General features: G+C 47.0%; 1 protein-coding gene across 1 annotated transcript; it reads right to left on the reverse strand.

The window, feature by feature from the left end:
* Positions 1–545: 545 nt before the first annotated feature.
* On the reverse strand, positions 546–10,371 carry LOC125639112 (serine protease 27-like). Its single transcript, XM_048855645.2, has 6 exons — positions 7,840–10,371; positions 7,371–7,397; positions 5,621–5,783; positions 5,079–5,350; positions 2,292–2,458; positions 546–1,812 (listed from the first exon to the last, which is right to left on the reverse strand). The coding sequence occupies exons 1-6, from the start codon at positions 7,895–7,897 to the stop codon at positions 1,501–1,503; spliced, it is 999 nt and encodes a 332-aa protein (XP_048711602.2). The 5' UTR covers positions 7,898–10,371; the 3' UTR covers positions 546–1,500.
* Between the last annotated feature and the right edge of the window lie 6,809 nt (positions 10,372–17,180).

Raw genomic sequence — 17,180 nt, forward strand, 5'->3', positions numbered from 1 at the left:
CTTAGCCCTTTCCCGATCTAAGCGCTTCAGCTCTAACTCTGTCTCCAAGCATTTTGCCTCTGCCTCCAAGCATTTGGCCTCCTTCCTCTCCTCCACTTCCAACTCCAAGCGCTTTAAGGCCATTTCTCTTTCATCTTCTTTCTGTCTCTCTTCAGCTTCCAATCTGGCTAATTCTAGTTTCTTTTGGACCTCACTTCCTGTCATCCTAGCCTTCCTGTGCTTAGCCTAACCTAAGCCAAGAGTGTTACTACAGACATTTCACAATGACATTCATCACCGGCATGGCATTAGCACTCAGAAAAGACCTCGCTCCACACACACTTCTAATGCAGGAATATCATATGCTGTAAAAAGAACAGGAGGACTTGTGGCATCTTAGTGACTAACAAATTTATTAGAGCATAAGCTTTTGTGGGCTACAGCCCACTTCATCGGATGCATAGAATGGAACATATAGTAAGAAGATAGATATATACATACAGAGAATCATGGAAAGGTCCGAGTTGCCATACAAACTGTAAGAGGCTAATTAATTCAGATGAGCTATTATCAGCAGGAGAAAAAAAACTTTTGTAGTGATAATCAAGATGGCCCATTTAGACAGCTGACAAGAAGGCGTGAGGATACTTAACATAGGGAAATAGATTCAATACGTGTAATGACCCAGCCACTCCCAGTCTCTAGTCAAACCCAAGTCAATGGTATCTAGTTTGCATATTAATTCAAGCTCAGCAGTTTCTTGCTGGAGTCTGTTTTTGAAGCTTTTCTGTTGCAAAATTGCAAGTTGATTAAGTTGCTTATCACTTGAGGTTCAGCCCCCCTCCCCACCCCACCTGTATAGCCCAGTAAATCTTCACAAAGGATTCTTCTGAAAAGTAAAACCCAGACTAAGCATCTCTCACCTGCTAGGTGTAGACACCCGGCAGTGTTCTCCCCACTTGTGAGTGTGAGGTTTGCCTCCACCCCTTATTAGTTTGATGGGTCCGTGTGCTGCTTGTATGGAAATGGAGCTGAACACATCATCCTTTCTTTAGGAGAGACCTATTTAACAACTCCCTCGACAAACCTGGTTTGAACTCCTTTTAGTGACCATTCCAGCGTATGTCCATAACCCTTAATACCCCTTGCATATGTAGATCATACAAGGATATGAACGATCAGCAATATATAAGTTTTCAAATCATAGAATATCCGGGTTGGAAGGGACCTCAGGAGGTCATCTAGTCCAACCCCTTGCTCAAAGCAGGACCAATCCCCAATTTTTGCCCCAGATCCCTAAATGTCCCCCTCAAGGATTGAACTCACAACCCTGGGTTTAGCAGGCCAACGCTCAAAACACTGAGCTATCCCTCCCCCCTCACAAGGAGCATTTTGTACAGAGATTGTTACAACAGAGTATAGGGTGTGAATACTAGGGTCTAGTGTCACAGGTGACATGGTCTATCTGCACCAAGGGTTAGAAAGGGCTGGTGTGGGATGGGGACCCAGTCTAGGAGGGGGTCACAGAGTCAGCCACAGAAGCACAGCTAGGAGAAGGACCCTGGGGATTGTAGGAGGAGAACTGGCACTGTTTGGAGTGACAGTGGTAGATGGTTGGGGGCTGATCAGAGTGAAGTTCACCTCTGCGAAAGTCACACCAGGCATGTTCTTCTTGATCCACTCATTGTGGGCATTGGGGCGGTTGTAGACTCCAGGATAACCAGGGGCAACACTGACTACCCCATTCAATTTTATCCCCTTTCCCCAGCTCACAATCCCAGCAAGGTACCAGGTCCCGCCTTCTTCACACACCAGGGGTCCCCCAGAGTCACCCTAGAGAGAGGGAAAGAAATAGGGTTGGAAAGAGTCCAGTCTGCATTGTCCACAAGGGCAGTGCTGGATTCTCCATCTCTCGATGGCTTCACATTCCCACTGGCTGCCTTTCTGGGAGATGCTTTATCCAGACATATGTCTCTGGGCACAGTAAAGGGGTAACCAGGTGCAATTGTTGGCTGGGTTATACACTAGGTCAGACTGAATGGGCTGATGGACCCTGCTGACTTTATACTCTACAGACGCATCCTCAAGGCAAGAGGCGTCTTGTCTAAACACTGGGGAATGAACTCAGGGTTCAGCCCTTCCATCCAAGCCCTCTGTTCGGTGGGTGCCCCCGACACACAACACCAAACCAGCAGGGGCAATGGACCAGGAAGAACAGGGCCCAGCACAAAGGGGGCCCTGATCTTTCTCGGGGTCTGGGTATTGCCCAGCAGAAAGGGGGAGGTCTTCCAATCTCAGTCAGAGAATCTCACCCAAGCAAACCCTTTATAGCCTTCCGGGTACTCAGCACAAATCATGTCATCTTTGATAGGGTTGTAACCTGAAGGCTCTCGTAATCCTCGGTAGCGATCGTTGCAAATCGTGGAGTCTACGGTGAGCACCTCCAGCTCCTGCAGTGTCTCCGGTGGCTTATAAACCGCTGGAATAAAAGGCCCGAGAGCAGGGTGACTCATATGGCACATAATAAGCTGTCACATTAAGGATCTAGAAGAAGTTTCCAGCTCTGGAATGGGAGTGGGGTCTAGTAGGCTAGAGTGGGAGCATAGGAGCCAAAACTCTTGGGTTCTCTCCCCAGCTCTGGGAGGGGAGTGGGGTCTAGTGGGTTAGAGTGGATAGGGGGCAGGTGGCTAGTTTCACGCGTTCTAAAGGCAACAACCCAGATATATAAAGGTATTTTAGGTGCTGCTCTGATTAGCTTTGCAGCCCCAAACCTGATTTAGAAGCCTAAGTTTAATTATAACCACTTGGGGGAAGATAGTCATAGGGATTCAGGCACTTATTGACACAGGAAGGAATCTAGTGGGATTTTGAAAATCTCCAAGGCACCTACAAAAGATGGTGCTTTGGAACCTAAGTCTAACAGAGCGTCAATGGGAGTTAGGCGCCTAACCTGCACAGCTACATTTGAATACCCTGTTCAGAGACCGTCTGCACCTTTAAGTGCCGAAAACGCAAGCCGATAGGGTGCATTTGAAAATGCTGAGCCTTGTCTACACACAGTTTGCCCTGGTTTGGTTCAATGGGTTTAAATTTCTGAGCAGAGGCTCCTGATTTCCAGGTCAGGCCTAAACACAAGGCCATGAAGATGTAACTAGGTGTGTGACTAGATAGTGCTGGGTGCCAGCTGGCGGCCACCTCTGACACGGCTTCCTGCTGGTCTAGAACTGGCACCGGCAAATAAACAGGTGCCAACTACCCCAAGAGGAGTGGTTTGAAACCCAGATTAGGACTCAGACACACCAAAACATGAACATCTCTTCCTTGTGCTAGGAATTGAATCCCCCATCCATCAAATGATCATATTTATTTTTAAGAATGTTTTTACGTTCATCAATTTAAATGTTCAGTTTTGCAAAATTATGGGTTTTAAGCATTTTTGAATTTTTATTGGCTTAAATTTTCCCAGTTGTGGACGTTTATGGGAGGGGCTAGGCAATAACTATTTAATGACAATGGAGGTTGAGATTCAAAGAATCAAAGCTTTATAACCATGAAAACGCAAATTGTCAATATCCCATGTCAAAAAATGGAAAGTAAATATCCTTAAATCAAACTCTGAGTTCTCAAGCAGCATTTCTCATCTTTTGCCTATATGTAAATTTTGATTATTTCCAATCAAAATACATTTTTGTCGGTCTGTGTGTGTACGGTGAAATCAACATTGACTGACAACAATCCAATCCTTCCAGGGCTGTGTATAATGGTACCTGTATAAATGTGCGGCTGTTAAACTGTGCAACCATATAATAGTTCAATTGTACAACCATGCCTGTATAACTATATAACTGTGTCACAGTACAACTGTGGCTGTTTAACCATGAGAACAGCCATATGGGGTCAGACCAAACGTCCATCTAGCCCAGTATCCTGTCTTCCCACAGTGTTTGGTGCCATTCAGAGGGAATGAACACAACAGGGCAATTTATGGAGTGATCCATCCTGTCATCCAGACCCAGTTTCTGGCAGTCACAGGTTTAGGGACACCCAGAGCATGGAGTTGTGTCTCTGACCATCTTGGCTAAAAGCCATTGATGGACCTGTCCTCCATGAACTTATCAAGTTTCAGAGTAACAGCCGTGTTAGTCTGTATTCGCAAAAAGAAAAGGAGGACCTGTGGCACCTTAGAGACTAACCAATTTATTTGAGCATCAGCTTTCGTGAGCTACAGCTCACTTCATCGGATGCGTACTGTGGAAAGTATAGAAGATCTTTTTATACACACAAAGCATGAAAAAATGGGTGTTTACCACTACAAAAGGTTTTCTCTCCCCCCACCCCACTCTCCTGCTGGTAATAGCTTATTTGTTAATAGCTGGATTTGTGCTGGAAATGGCCCAACTTGATGATCATACACATTGTAAGGAGAGTGATCACTTTAGATAAGCTATTACCAGCAGGAGAGTGGGGTGGGGGGAGAGAAAACCTTTTGTAGTGGTAAACACCCATTTTTTCATGCTTTGTGTGTATAAAAAGATCTTCTATACTTTCCACAGTATGCATCCGATGAAGTGAGCTGTAGCTCATGAAAGCTTATGCTCAAATAAATTGGTTAGTCTCTAAGGTGCCACAAGTCCTCCTTTTCTTTTTATGAACTTATCAAGTTCTTTTTGGAACCCAATATGCTTTTGACCTTCACAACATCCTCTGGCACCGAGTTCCACAGGTTGGCTGTGCGTTGTGTGAAAAAGTATTTTCTTTTGTTTAAGACTTCTGCCTATCAATTTCATTGGGTCAGCCCTAGTTCTTGTGTTACACGACGGCGTAAACAACACTTCCCTATTCACCTCCTCCACACCAGTCATGATTTTACAGACCTCTGTCACAACCTCATCTTATCCCTGTAATTGTGTGAATGTACAACCATACAACTGTGGCTATAAAACCATATAACTGTAATAGTAGCTGTATAACCATGCGACCGTGTAGCTCTTAGGCCATCTGTGTATATATGAGGCTGCTATCACCCAGCCTGTGACCTTCATCCAGTGCTGGCCTTTCCCCTGCCCTTCCCCTCTCTAACAGCTACGAATCTGCCTCACCTTGTGGGAGAGTGTTCCCCCAACCAGTCACCCAGCAGGGTTTCCCAGCGGGCACATAGATGGAGGCGTTAAGCAGGCACACGGGGCTGATGGAGGCCGTGAACGCAATGGGCTTCTCCAGCTCCACCAGGGCGATGTCGGCAAGGAGAGTGCTACTGTTGTAATTGGGATGGGGGATGATCCGCTTCACCGATGAGAACGACTCGGCTGGGGTCTCACTGACAATCCGTTTTTCACCCAGCTGCACCCAATATGCTGAAATGGCTACGGACCTGGATACAAGAAAATCTGATTGGGGAAGAACTACACAGCAATGCCACACAGGCATGGCTTGTGCAGCGCTCAGATGAAGCTAGCTCTGGGGCAGGGTCGCTGGAGAACAGCCACACATAACACCTCATGGGGGATGGCTTCCTAAAGCAGACGTGCAGCCATCCCTGAGGTGGAGCAGCGGGGGAACACTGCACAACAGGAAGCCAGTAGAGAGGGAGTCCTTCCAGAGCAGCCGCGGTCACTGTCTCTGCCCTGCCTGGGGTACTCACAGATTGAAGCAATGAGCTGCTGACACCACCCAGCTCTCAGAGACGAGCGAGCCGCCGCAGATGTGGAAGCCGTTTTGCTGCACGCTGACCTGCCAGGGCCAGGCCCCGTCCTTGGCATCTTGACCACTGAAGATGCGCCCTGAGACCGACTGCTTGCCACAGCCTGGGAAGAAAACAGGGAACCTGCATTATCTCCAGGCAAGGGAGCTAAAGTGGGGAGGGATAATGCACTTCAACCCTCAGACCCCACAGCAGATAATACTGGCATTTTGCTTTGGGCACTTTTCCTGCTCGATTCCAACTCCCACAAGCCCTGTGATACTTTTTGAGGTGACCCACAGTGTCTGGGTTGCACCACCCCCTGCTCCCAGCAGGAGGGAGCCCTACCTGTGTCCACCAGGAAAAACTCTCCCAGCCACCAGCTGCTGGAATTCCTGGCGTGTCGCAAGTCCTGCTCTATCCCTCTGCAGGCAGCAATTTACACACCCAACACTGTTACACGCCAGTGCCCCGTCCCCTGTCTTCGGCACACCTGCCATGCACATGGATCCACTGCCTCTGTGGAAACAGCGCTCCCCAATTCACTGCTTTCACCTTAGTTCTACCTTCTCCTTAGCACCTGGCATGTAGACGATGTGACAGAATATACCCATATCCACTATTGTAATAATCTTTGCACAGAGTTTTCCTGGTGAAGTATAGTTTGAAAACTCATAATTTGCTGGTCATTAATGTCCTGGTAAAAGACATGCGGCCACATTGCACGTGAAGTTATCAGATTCCCCTGTATGACGTTACTCATACATATTCCAAGTCTGGGGACTGGCCGAACCAGCTCCTCAGAGACAAAGGGCAAGCTGACCCCTCAGCCGGGTGTCAGCAACAGCAATAGGCCATTGCCTGCTCAATGTCCATTCTTTGGCAGGAAAAGGGGCAGGGGTGAAAAATCTTCATCTTAGCAGAGAAAGAGTCTGGAGTTCCCATCCACACAGGCTGCCTCTTGCCCTGCTTCCCACTGGAATTGCTTCTCAAAAAAAAGGGACAGGACCATAAAAAGAAGGGGGCAGACACCTCCTGCTCGAACCCACTAACCCCTCCCAGAGCCAGGGAGAGAACCCAGGAGTCCTGGCTCCCAGTCTGCCCCCTGCTGGGCTCAGGTTGCCAGCTCCCTGCAGCCTCTCTCTGATTGGCTGCTTCCCCAACAGCCTCTCTAGGCAGCTTGGAGGATTCACCTCTACTGCTCATCCCTGGGGTGGGCTGGGGTAGGACTGTGAGGCCTTCAGCAGGGCCTCCGGGCTTGGTACACCCGGTCACAGCCTAGTATTCCCTTAAAGGAATAACAGACTTAATATGGTTGCACTTTCCAGGAGAGAGCTGGGCAGCACAGAATGTAAAAGAAAGAAAGAAAGAAAGAAAGAAAGAAAGAAAGAAAGAAAGAAAGAAAGAAAGAAAGAAATCAAATGAAAACTAGAGAATGACCTTAACTTCCATGATAAACTTCGTTATAACCCCAATGATAACCTTCACCCAATGATACCCTTAACTCTAACCCAATGATAACCTTAACCACAAGATAACCTTAACCCTTGTCCCTAATCCCAATGATACCACCTTGTTCCCCTGCCCTAACACACGAGACCCCACTCCGTTTGCAAGTCAGGCTAGGACCCAGGAGTCCTGGCTCTCAACCTAATTCTCATTCCAAATCACCAGGGCAGATAAGTCTCACATTTTGCTGTGGGTGTCTTACCTGCCTGATTCTGACTCACTGGAGCACCTAAGGAGCAAACAAAGAGAAAAGAAAGCTATTACTGTGTGTCTGTGAGGGGGGGGGGGGGTTATACAGTCATTCCTGTTGTCTGACACAATGTGTCTTTAGGAATGGGTGCCAATAGCTTCACCCACAGTTCTCAGGCTCCGCCTACTCTCCTGAACCATCCCTGCTATCCACAGCAACAGCTAAAAGTCTTAGTAGTGTCGCTATTCAACTCACCATCTGTAGGTTCCAGAGTTAACAATTCCCACTGATCTGAAAGGGGTGGATCAGGAGTGAATACCGAAATAGGGGCTAGATGGGGAGGGGTATCTATGAATGGTGAAGATGTTGGATCCTCCTGTTATTTACTAGCCCAATTCCCTTCCCCCCAAGCCAGTATCCCTCTCCTCTCCCCATGGGAGGTAGGCCCCCGTCTCCCAACTCCATTCCACCCCACACTCACCCTGCACCAGGCTCGTCGCCAGCAGTGCTATGGCCAGGAGGGAGCAGAGATGCTCCATGATTCATCTTCGCCTGGTTCTGCCTTGGCCAAACTCAGCTGGCTCCACCGCTCCAACCAAAGCCCGGCTGGAGAATGAATGTGCCGGGGCAGGTTTTTATAGACATGGTTCCTGCCTCCGCCCTCCCCAGATCAAGATCAAGAGAGAACAGATGTGACCCATCCCCTCATGAACCACTCAAGGAAACAAGTGCTGCTAAATTCTGCACGCGAACAGGGCGCGACCGTTCTCAGTCTGCTCTACCTGGAATTGCCCTGTTAACGAGCATCCTGGAAAACCAACAAAAATGTCCAACAGCCAAGGTTTATGGTGGGGAGGCCCACTGTAATTTTAACTTCCATGTTTTGTTAGTAACTGAATGTGCCGAGAACAGATGGCCAAGGACAGTGCCCAGGCAAAGCTAAGGTTGTAATGGGGGTAAGGTTAGCATAGGGGGTTCGTAGATTCTAAGGTGAGAGGACACCACTGTGATCAGTTAGTCTGACCCTTGGTATAACACCGGCCAGAGACCTGCCCCCAAATAACTCCTAGAGCCGAGCTTTTCGAATCATAGAATCCTAGAAGATTAGGGTTGGAAGAGACCTCAGGAGGTCATCTAGTCCAATCCCCTGCTCAAAGCAGGACCAATCCCCAACTAAGTCATCCCAGCCAGGGCTTTGTCAAGCTGGGCCTTAAAACCTCTATGGATGGAGATTCCACCACCTCCCTAGGTAACCCCTTCCAGTGCTTCACCGCCCTCCTACTGAAATAGTGTTTCCTAATATTCACCCTAGACCTCCCTGTCTGCAACTTGAGACCATTTCTCCTTTTTCTGTCATCTGCCACCACTGAGAATAGCCGAGCTCCGTCCTCTTTGGAACCCCCATTCACATAATTGAAGGCTGCTATCAAATCCCCCCTCACTCTTCTCTTCTGCAGACTAAATAACCCCAGTTCCCACACCCTCTCCTCATAAATCATGTGCCCCAGCCCTCTAATCATTGCCCTCTACTGGACTCTCTCCAATTTGTCCACATCCCTTCTGTAGTGGGGGGACCAAAACTGGACGCAATACTCCAGGTGTGGCCTCACCGGTGCCGAATAGAGGGGAATAATCAATTCCCTCAATCTGCAGGCAATGCTCCTACTAATACAGCCCAATATGCCATTGGCCTTGGCAGCAAGGGCATGCTGCTGACTCATATCCAGCTTCTTATCCACTGTAATCCCCAGGTCCTGCTGATCTTGTTTTAAAAAATGTCAGTGATGGAGAACCTATCACAACCTTTGTATATTGTTCCAAACATTAATTAATCTCACTGTTAAAAATGTACACTTTCTTTCCTATCTGAATTTGTCTAGCGTCAACTTGAAGCAATTGGATCAGAGTGACTGAAGAGCCCATTATTAAATGTCTGTTCCCCATCTAGGTATTTATAGACTGGGGTGAAGTCACCCCTTATCCTTCTTAAACTAAATAGATTGAGCTCCTTGCGTCTCTCACTCTCAGGCAGGTTTTCTAATCCTTTAATCATTCTCATGGCTCTTCTCAGACCCCTCTCAATTTATCAACATTATTCTTGTATTGTGGGCCCCGGCAATGGATATGGAATTCCAGCAGCAGTCACACCAGTGCCAAATAGAGAGATAAAATAACCTCTCTTCCTGTTCAAGATTCCCCTGTTTATGCATCCCAGGATCACATTAGCTGTTTTGGCCACAGTGTCCCACTGGGAGCTCGTGTTCAGCTGATTATCTTTTTCAGAGTCTCTTCTTCCCAGGAGTGAGTCCCCCATCCTGTAAGAATGGCCAACACTCGTCATTCCTAGATGGACACATTTTCATTTAGCCATACGAATACACATAGTGTTTGCTTGCACCCAGTTTACCATGTGATCCACATCTGTCTGAGTCTGTGATCTGCCCTCTTCCTTATTTACCACTCCCCCAATTTTTGTGTCATCTGCAACCTTTATCAATCATTTTTTCTTCCAGGTAATTGATCAAAAGTTTAATAAAATTGTGATTCTACACCCCATATTCTTCCTAGAAATATTGTTATAATATGATTATAGCATATCTGTCATAAATATAAAGGGAAGGGTAAACCTCTTTGAAATCCCTCCTGGCCAGGGGAAAGCTCCTCTCACCTGTAAAGGGTTAAGAAGCTAAAGGTAACCTCTCTGGCACCTGACCAAAATGACCAATGAGGAGACAAGATACTTTCAAAAGCTGGGAGGAGGGAGAGAAACAAAGGGTCTGTGTGTCTGTCTATAGTCTGTCTTTGTCGGGGATAGACCAGGAACGGAGTTTTAGAACTTTTAGTAAGTAATCTAGCTAGGTACGTGTTAGATTATGATTTCTTTAAATGGCTGAGAAAAGAACTGTGCTGAATAGAATAACTATTTCTGTCTGTGTATCTTTTTTGTAACTTAAGGTTTTGCCTAGAGGGGTTCTCTATGTTTTGAATCTAATTACCCTGTAAGGTATCTACCATCCTGATTTTACAGGGGGGATTTCTTTATTTCTATTTACTTCTATTTTTTATTAAAAGTCTTCTTGTAAGAAAACTGAATGCTTTTTCATTGTTCTCAGATCCAAGGGTTTGGGTCTGTGGTCACCTATGCAAATTGGTGAGGCTTTTTATCCAACATTTCCCAGGAAAGGGGGGGTGCAAGTGTTGGGAGGATTGTTCATTGTTCTTAAGATCCAAGGGTCTGGGTCTGTAGTCACCTAGGCAAATTGGTGAGGCTTTTTACCAAACCTTGTCCAGGAAGTGGGGTGCAAGGTTTTGGGAAGTATTTTGGGGGGAGAAAGACGCGTCCAAACAGCTCTTCCCCAGTAACCAGTATTAGTTTGGTGGTGGTAGCGGCCAATCCAAGGACAAAGGGTGGAATATTTTGTACCTTGGGGAAGTTTTGACCTAAGCTGGTAAAGATAAGCTTAGGAGGTTTTTCATGCAGGTCCCCACATCTGTACCCTAGAATTCAGAGTGGGGGAGGAACCTTGACAATATCAAAGACGTATTTTGTGCAAGATGGATCTGGTGTGATATCATTGGAAAGGCTATAATTTGCTGAATATGATTACCTTATCTGTATGCAAGTATCATTTCTGTATCTGAAGTTAGGAATATTGACTATGTAACAATTATAAGTGGGTTTACACCTGGGGAATGCCCACCAGACAGAATGCTAAGGGGGAGCAAAAGGACTTTGAAGATGCTAATCTCCCACCTTCCTGAGAAGCTTCCTGGGATGCTAGAAACAACCTTTGACTCATGGCTGCTTTCACACTGCAGGGTCATGTGATTAAGTCACCTGGTACTAGATTCCATGATAGAATACCAGTATTTTTCCACTGGGGGTGGAAAGGAACCACAGTGGCAAACAAAGGATTCCTACCATATGTAAAACCTATTCAAGACAGGGGACTGACTTAATCAGTGTTCAGTCTTCACTGAATCCATGTTCACGATGACTGCTGGAAACATCTAAGAAATGAAGACAAAAGTGGGGGAGAGTAGCCGAGCCCAGGCTGGAAAAGCCCAAGCTAAAACAACATTTAGGGAGATAAATTACTACTTGTAACCAGTTTGTGTAGTGTATTATGCTTAGTTTATGTGTTTGTTTTATTTGTTCAGTAATCTGCTTTGATCTGTTTGCTGTCTCTTATAATCACTTAAAATATATCCTTTGTAGTTAATAAATTTGTTTTTCTTTTCTTTAAAACCAGTTTGTGGAATTCATAACAGGGGGAGGGGGGACAAAAGATGTGCGTACCTTCCTCTACATTGAAGGAGGGGGCAAATTTCATGAGCTTACGTTGTACAGTTCTCTGTGCAGCACAAGACAATACAATTCCCTAGCCGAGTCTTCCCACGCAGAGCTGATCTTAGTGTCTGTGTCTTTCCGCAGCTGGGTGTGTCCCTACCTGTGTGTGTGTTGGAGGAGGCTTGAGGGCCTGGCTCAGCAGCACAGTGTAAGGGAGTGATGGAACAGCAGGCTCACTGGTACCCCAGTACATCAGGGGGCACCCCAGATTGGGGAGTAACCTGTCAAAAAAATGCTGATAAATTAAAAGTAATACACATTCGAAACCATAATCCCAACGATAGACACAAAATGATGGTATCTAAAGTAACTGTTACCACTCAAGAAAGAGATCTCGGGGTTATCAAGGATAGTTTTCTAAAAATATCCACTTAATGTGCAGCGGCCATCAAAAAAGAATGTTAGGAGCCATTGGGACATCGATAGATAATAAACCAGAAAATATCATAATGCCACCATATCAGTCCATTATATACCCACTTATTGAATGCTGCATGCAGTTCTGGTCACCACATCGCAAAAAAATATATATTGGAACTGGAAAAGGACCAGAGAGGGGCCACACAAATTAATAAGCTTATGGAGCCAAAGGCCCCGACTCAGTGGGTGCTCTGGGGCTGGAGCAGCCACAGAAAAAAATTGTGAGTGCTCAGCACCCACCAGCAGCCCATGGATGAGCACCTCCCCCTCCCTCCCAGTGCCTGCCATCCACTGTGATCAGCTGTTCAGCGGTGTGCAGGAGGTGCTGGGGGTGAGGGGGAGGAGCAGGGGTAGGTAGAGGCAGGGGTAGGGCGGAGCATGGGTGGGGGATTGGGGGATGGGGTGGAGTGGGAATGGGTCCTGGGGCAGAGAGGAGGTCAAACACCTCCCGGGAAATAAGGAAGTCGGCACCTATGTATGAGCAATCATAGAATCATAGAATATCAGGGTTGGAAGGGTCATCTAGTCCAACCCCCTGCTCAAAGCAGGACCAATCCCCAATTAAATCATCCCAGCCAGGGCTTTGTCAAGCCTGACCTTAAAAACTTCTAAGGAAGGAGATTCTACCACCTCCCTAGGTAACGCATTCCAGTGTTTCACCACCCTCCTAGTGAAAAAGTTTTTCCTAATATCCAACCTAAACCTCCCCCACGGCAACTTGAGACCATTACTCCTTGTTCAGTCCTCTTCTACCACAAAGAATAGTCTAGAACCATCCTGTCTGGAACCACCTCTCAGGTAGTTGAAAGCAGCTATCAAATCCCCCCTCATTCTTCTCTTCTGCAGACTAAACAATCCCAGTTCCCTCAGCCTCTCCTCATCAGTCATGTGTTCCAGACCCCTAATCATTTTTGTTGCCCTTCACTGGACTCTCTCCAATTTATCCACATCCTTCTTGTAGTGTGGGGCCCAAAACTGGACACAGTACTCCAGATGAGGCCTCACCAATGTCGAATAGAGGGGAACAATCACGTCCCTCGATCTGCTCGCTATGCCCCTACTTATATATCCCAAAATGCCATTGACCTTCTTGGCAACAAGGGCACACTGCTGACTCATATCCAGCTTCTCGTCCACTGTCACCCCTAGGTCCTTTTCCGCAGAACTGCTGCCTAGCCATTCGGTCCCTAGTCTGTAGCTGTGCATTGGGTTCTTCCGTCCTAAGTTCAGGACCCTGCACTTATCCTTATTGAACCTCATCAGATTTCTTTTGGCCCAATCCTCCAATTTGTCTAGGTCCCTCTGTATCCTATCCCTGCCCTCCAGCGTGTCTACCACTCCTCCCAGTTTAGTATCATCCGCAAATTTGCTGAGAGTGCAATCCACACCATCCTCCAGATCATTTATGAAGATATTGAACAAAACCGGCCCCTGGACCGACCCCTGGGGCACTCCACTTGACACCGGCTGCCAACTAGACATGGAGCCATTGATCACTACCCGTTGAGCCCGACAATCTAGCCAACTTTCTACCCACCTTATAGTGCATCAATTGCAGTCTGTTGGGGTTCTTGGGGCAGTTGACCTTCCCATGCCCCAGCTCATTACATTTAAAACATTGCCCAGCTGACCGGTCACTGGGGAGAGGTGGGTTGCTGGAGAATGGTGTGGTGGGCTGATAAGGTATCTGGGGTTTTCCTTGGGGAATGGGGGGGCCTTGCACTGTCCCCGGGGAGAGGGTTTTGTTTCATGTTGCCCCTTCTGATATCCGCTCCAACTGCTACTAGCTTTCTTCTTTTCCGCCACCTCCACCCATGGGTTGTATTTCAGGCTCCAGCTAAGCCTCTTGCACAGGTTTAGCTCCTGCTGCCATGGCAGGCTCGGTGGTGCCCTCCGGCACTGGAGTTGCACATGGGGTTGCAAGCGCTGGATTCAGTGCTGGCAATGGTTCTGGTGCTGGTTACTCCACCAGTTCCAGTTCTGGGACTGCAGTGGTTCAGCATCACTCTTCCTAGCAGACTGTCTACACCCCACAGCCCCACTCTGCTTTCCATCAGCCTTGGTTACAACCAGCAAGGGTGACCCCAGCACACCCCCACTCTCAATTTCCCTCAAACTGTAGTGTCCAGCCTTGTCCTGGACAGCTCAGAGAAATCGGAAGGTTCATTTGTTCTTTTAAAGACACAAAAGCACATCACAGCTTATTAACTTAACTGAGGGGTAGATACACTCTTCCCAGCAAACACAGCACTGAGCTGGTGGGTGGTAAAATAAAACATATTTATTAACAATAGGACAGAGGGAAAGTGATGTGAATGGAAAAGGAATAAACTTAGGAAGGGTTACAAGGAACTAAAAGGTTTCAGAGTAGCAGCCATGTTAGTCTGTATACACAAAAAGAAAAGGAGGACTTGTGGCACCTTAGAGACTAACAAATTTATTTGAGCATGAGCTTTCGTGAGCTACAGCTCACTGAGCTGCAGCACATGAAAGCTTATGCTCTAATAAATTGGTTAGTCTCTAAGGTGCCACAAGTACTCCTTTTCTTTAAGGAAATAAAAGTGAAAACACACAGTAAAAGTCTAAAACTTAATCTAGCAAGATGCAGGCTTCCCGTCTCCCTGTGTGTAAATGGGGCTTCCATTGTTTGCATCCCACCAGTCTTAATTTACCTAAGAGACAGGTAAATAGCTCTTCCCCCCCCCCCCACTTCCTGCCTGGGCAGGAACTGCTCCTTCCTTTGTCTGGCCACAGACTTTCAAACACAGTATCAATGAGTGTCCATAATTCCCCCTGTAGTGTTACTATAGTCATTTCACAAAGACATTCATCACCGGCATGTCATTAGCTCTCAGAAAAGATCTTGCTCCGTACATGCTTCTAATGCAGGAATACCGTAGGCAATCAGTTGATTCAGCTGCCTATCACTTGAGGTTCAGCCCTCCTATCTTTATAGCCCAGTAAATCTTTGCAATGGATCCTTCTGAAAAGTAAAATCCAGATGGAGCTTCTCTCTCCTGTTGGGTGTAGACACTTGTCAGTGTAAGGTTTGCCTCTGCCCCTTGTTAGGTCAATGGGTCTGTGTGCTGTTTCTATGGAAATGGACATAAACATACATACCTTAGTTTGGGAGAGAGTATAATTTACATTGGCCAATTAAATTAACACAAACCATCTTGGTAAAACTTTAATTCATCCTGTCTTGGTTCTGCCAAAGGAAAGAAAGAAAGAAAGAAAGAAAGAAAGAAAGAAAGAAAGAAAGAAAGAAAGAAAGAAAGAAAGCCCCTATTTCAACCCTCACCCTATCCCCATGACAAACTTTGTCATAACCCCAATGATACCCTTAACCCTAACCCAATGATAACCTTCACCCAATGATACTCTTATCCCTAACCGCAATGATACCACCTTCTTTCCTCTGCTCTAACCTGCTAGATCCCACTACCTTCCCACAGCTGGGTATAGGACCCAGGAGTCCTGGCTCCCAACCTCATTCTCATTCCACATGCCCAGGGCAGGTAAGGCTGGTGTTTTTCTGTGGTTGTCTTACCTGCCTTATTCCAATTCCCCTGGGCACCTAGGGAGTGAAGAAAGAGAAGGGGAGCATATTACTCTGTGTCAGGGAGGGGAGGTGTGTGTTATACACAGATATTTCACTGTGTATCTGGGGGAATGGCTGCCAGTAGCTCCACCCACAGTTCCCATGCTCCACCCAGTCTCCTGAAACATCCCGGTTATCCTCAGCAACAGTTAAAAATATTAGCAGTGTTGCTATTCAAGTTGTCATCTCTAGGTTCCAGAGTTAACAGTCCCCACTGATCTGAATGGAGGTGTCTCAGGATTGAATGCAGAAATCCAGGCTACATAGGCAGGGGGAGTCAATGAAGGGTGAAAGGGTTGGATCCCCCTGTTATTCACAAGCCCAATTCCCTCCCCCTGTCAGACCGTATCTCTTTCCCCTTCCCATGGAAGGTAGGGCCTGTTCCTACATCCCCACTCCACCCTCATTCTGCACCAGAGTCATCACCAGAAATGCTAGGGGCAGTGGAGACAACCCATGATCCAGCCTCGCCTCATCCTGTCTTGGCCAACCTCAGCTGCCTCCATTGCTCCGACCGAACCCTGCCTGGAGCGTGAACCCACTGGGGAAGACTTTTAGAGACAGAGCCTCCTGCCGCCACCCTCCCCAGATCTGTGGAAAATAGATGTGACCAATCCCTGAATGAGCTACTCCTGGAAACAAGAGCTGCCAAACGCTATCAGAAGGATCCATTGCAAAGATTTACTGGGCTATACAGATACATAAAGCTCCCACAGCATGGAGAGCCTGGGGCCCAAGTGGGCTGGGCAGCTCCCACCAACCTCTGTTCTGCTGGCAAAAAATTGAAAACCTCTGTGCTAAATGGAAGGCAGAAATTTGGTCCCCTCCATGTGTCGCCTCTAGGGGGTGCAAATATGCTTGCTCACCCCGAACCCTGCAATGCCTAGTTACTGCTCTGCTTCCAAATTCAGCAGGTGAGTAGGGCGTGACCGTTATCACTCTGCTCTGCCTGGAATTGCCCCAGCATAGGCACCTCATAAAACCAAATAAAAAAATGCAACCTCCCAGGTTACTGGGGGAATCCCCAGAGTGATTTACATTTTCCTGTTTTGTGAGCAACTGAATGCACCACGAACAGCTGGCCAAGGACAGTGCTCCGGAAAAGCTAAGTTTGCCATGGGGGTAAGGTTATCGGGGTAGTTCATAGATTCTCAGGTGAGAAGGCAGCACTGTGATAACCTACATTGTAGGTTATTGTATAACACAGGCCAGAGACCTGCCCCCAAATAACAACTAGAGCAGAGTTTTCAGAAAACCCGACAGCCTTGCTTTAAAAATTGTCAGTGGGGTGGAGAATCCACCACGACCCTCAGTGAATTCTTCCAGTGGTTAATTACTCTCACTGTGAAAAATTTACACTTTATTTCCAGTCTGCATTTGTCTAGCTTCAACTTGCAGCTATTGGATCTGCTCCACTGAAGAGCCCATTATTAAATATTTGTTCCCAGTG

Source organism: Caretta caretta, chromosome 6 (assembly GCF_965140235.1).
Source record: "Caretta caretta isolate rCarCar2 chromosome 6, rCarCar1.hap1, whole genome shotgun sequence".
Taxonomy (NCBI): domain Eukaryota; kingdom Metazoa; phylum Chordata; order Testudines; family Cheloniidae; genus Caretta; species Caretta caretta.

Coding starts and splice junctions, on each gene's coding strand:
- LOC125639112 (XM_048855645.2), bottom strand. CDS start 7,897: ATGGAGCATCTCTGCTCCCTCCTGGCCATAGCACTGCTGGCGACGAGC. Junction 7,398..7,839: donor GGCGACGAGCCTGGTGCAGG/GTGAGTGTGGGG, acceptor TTTGCTCCTTAG/GTGCTCCAGTGAGTCAGAAT. Junction 1,813..2,291: donor GCTATAAAGGGTTTGCTTGG/GTGAGATTCTCT, acceptor CCCTCTCTCTAG/GGTGACTCTGGGGGACCCCT.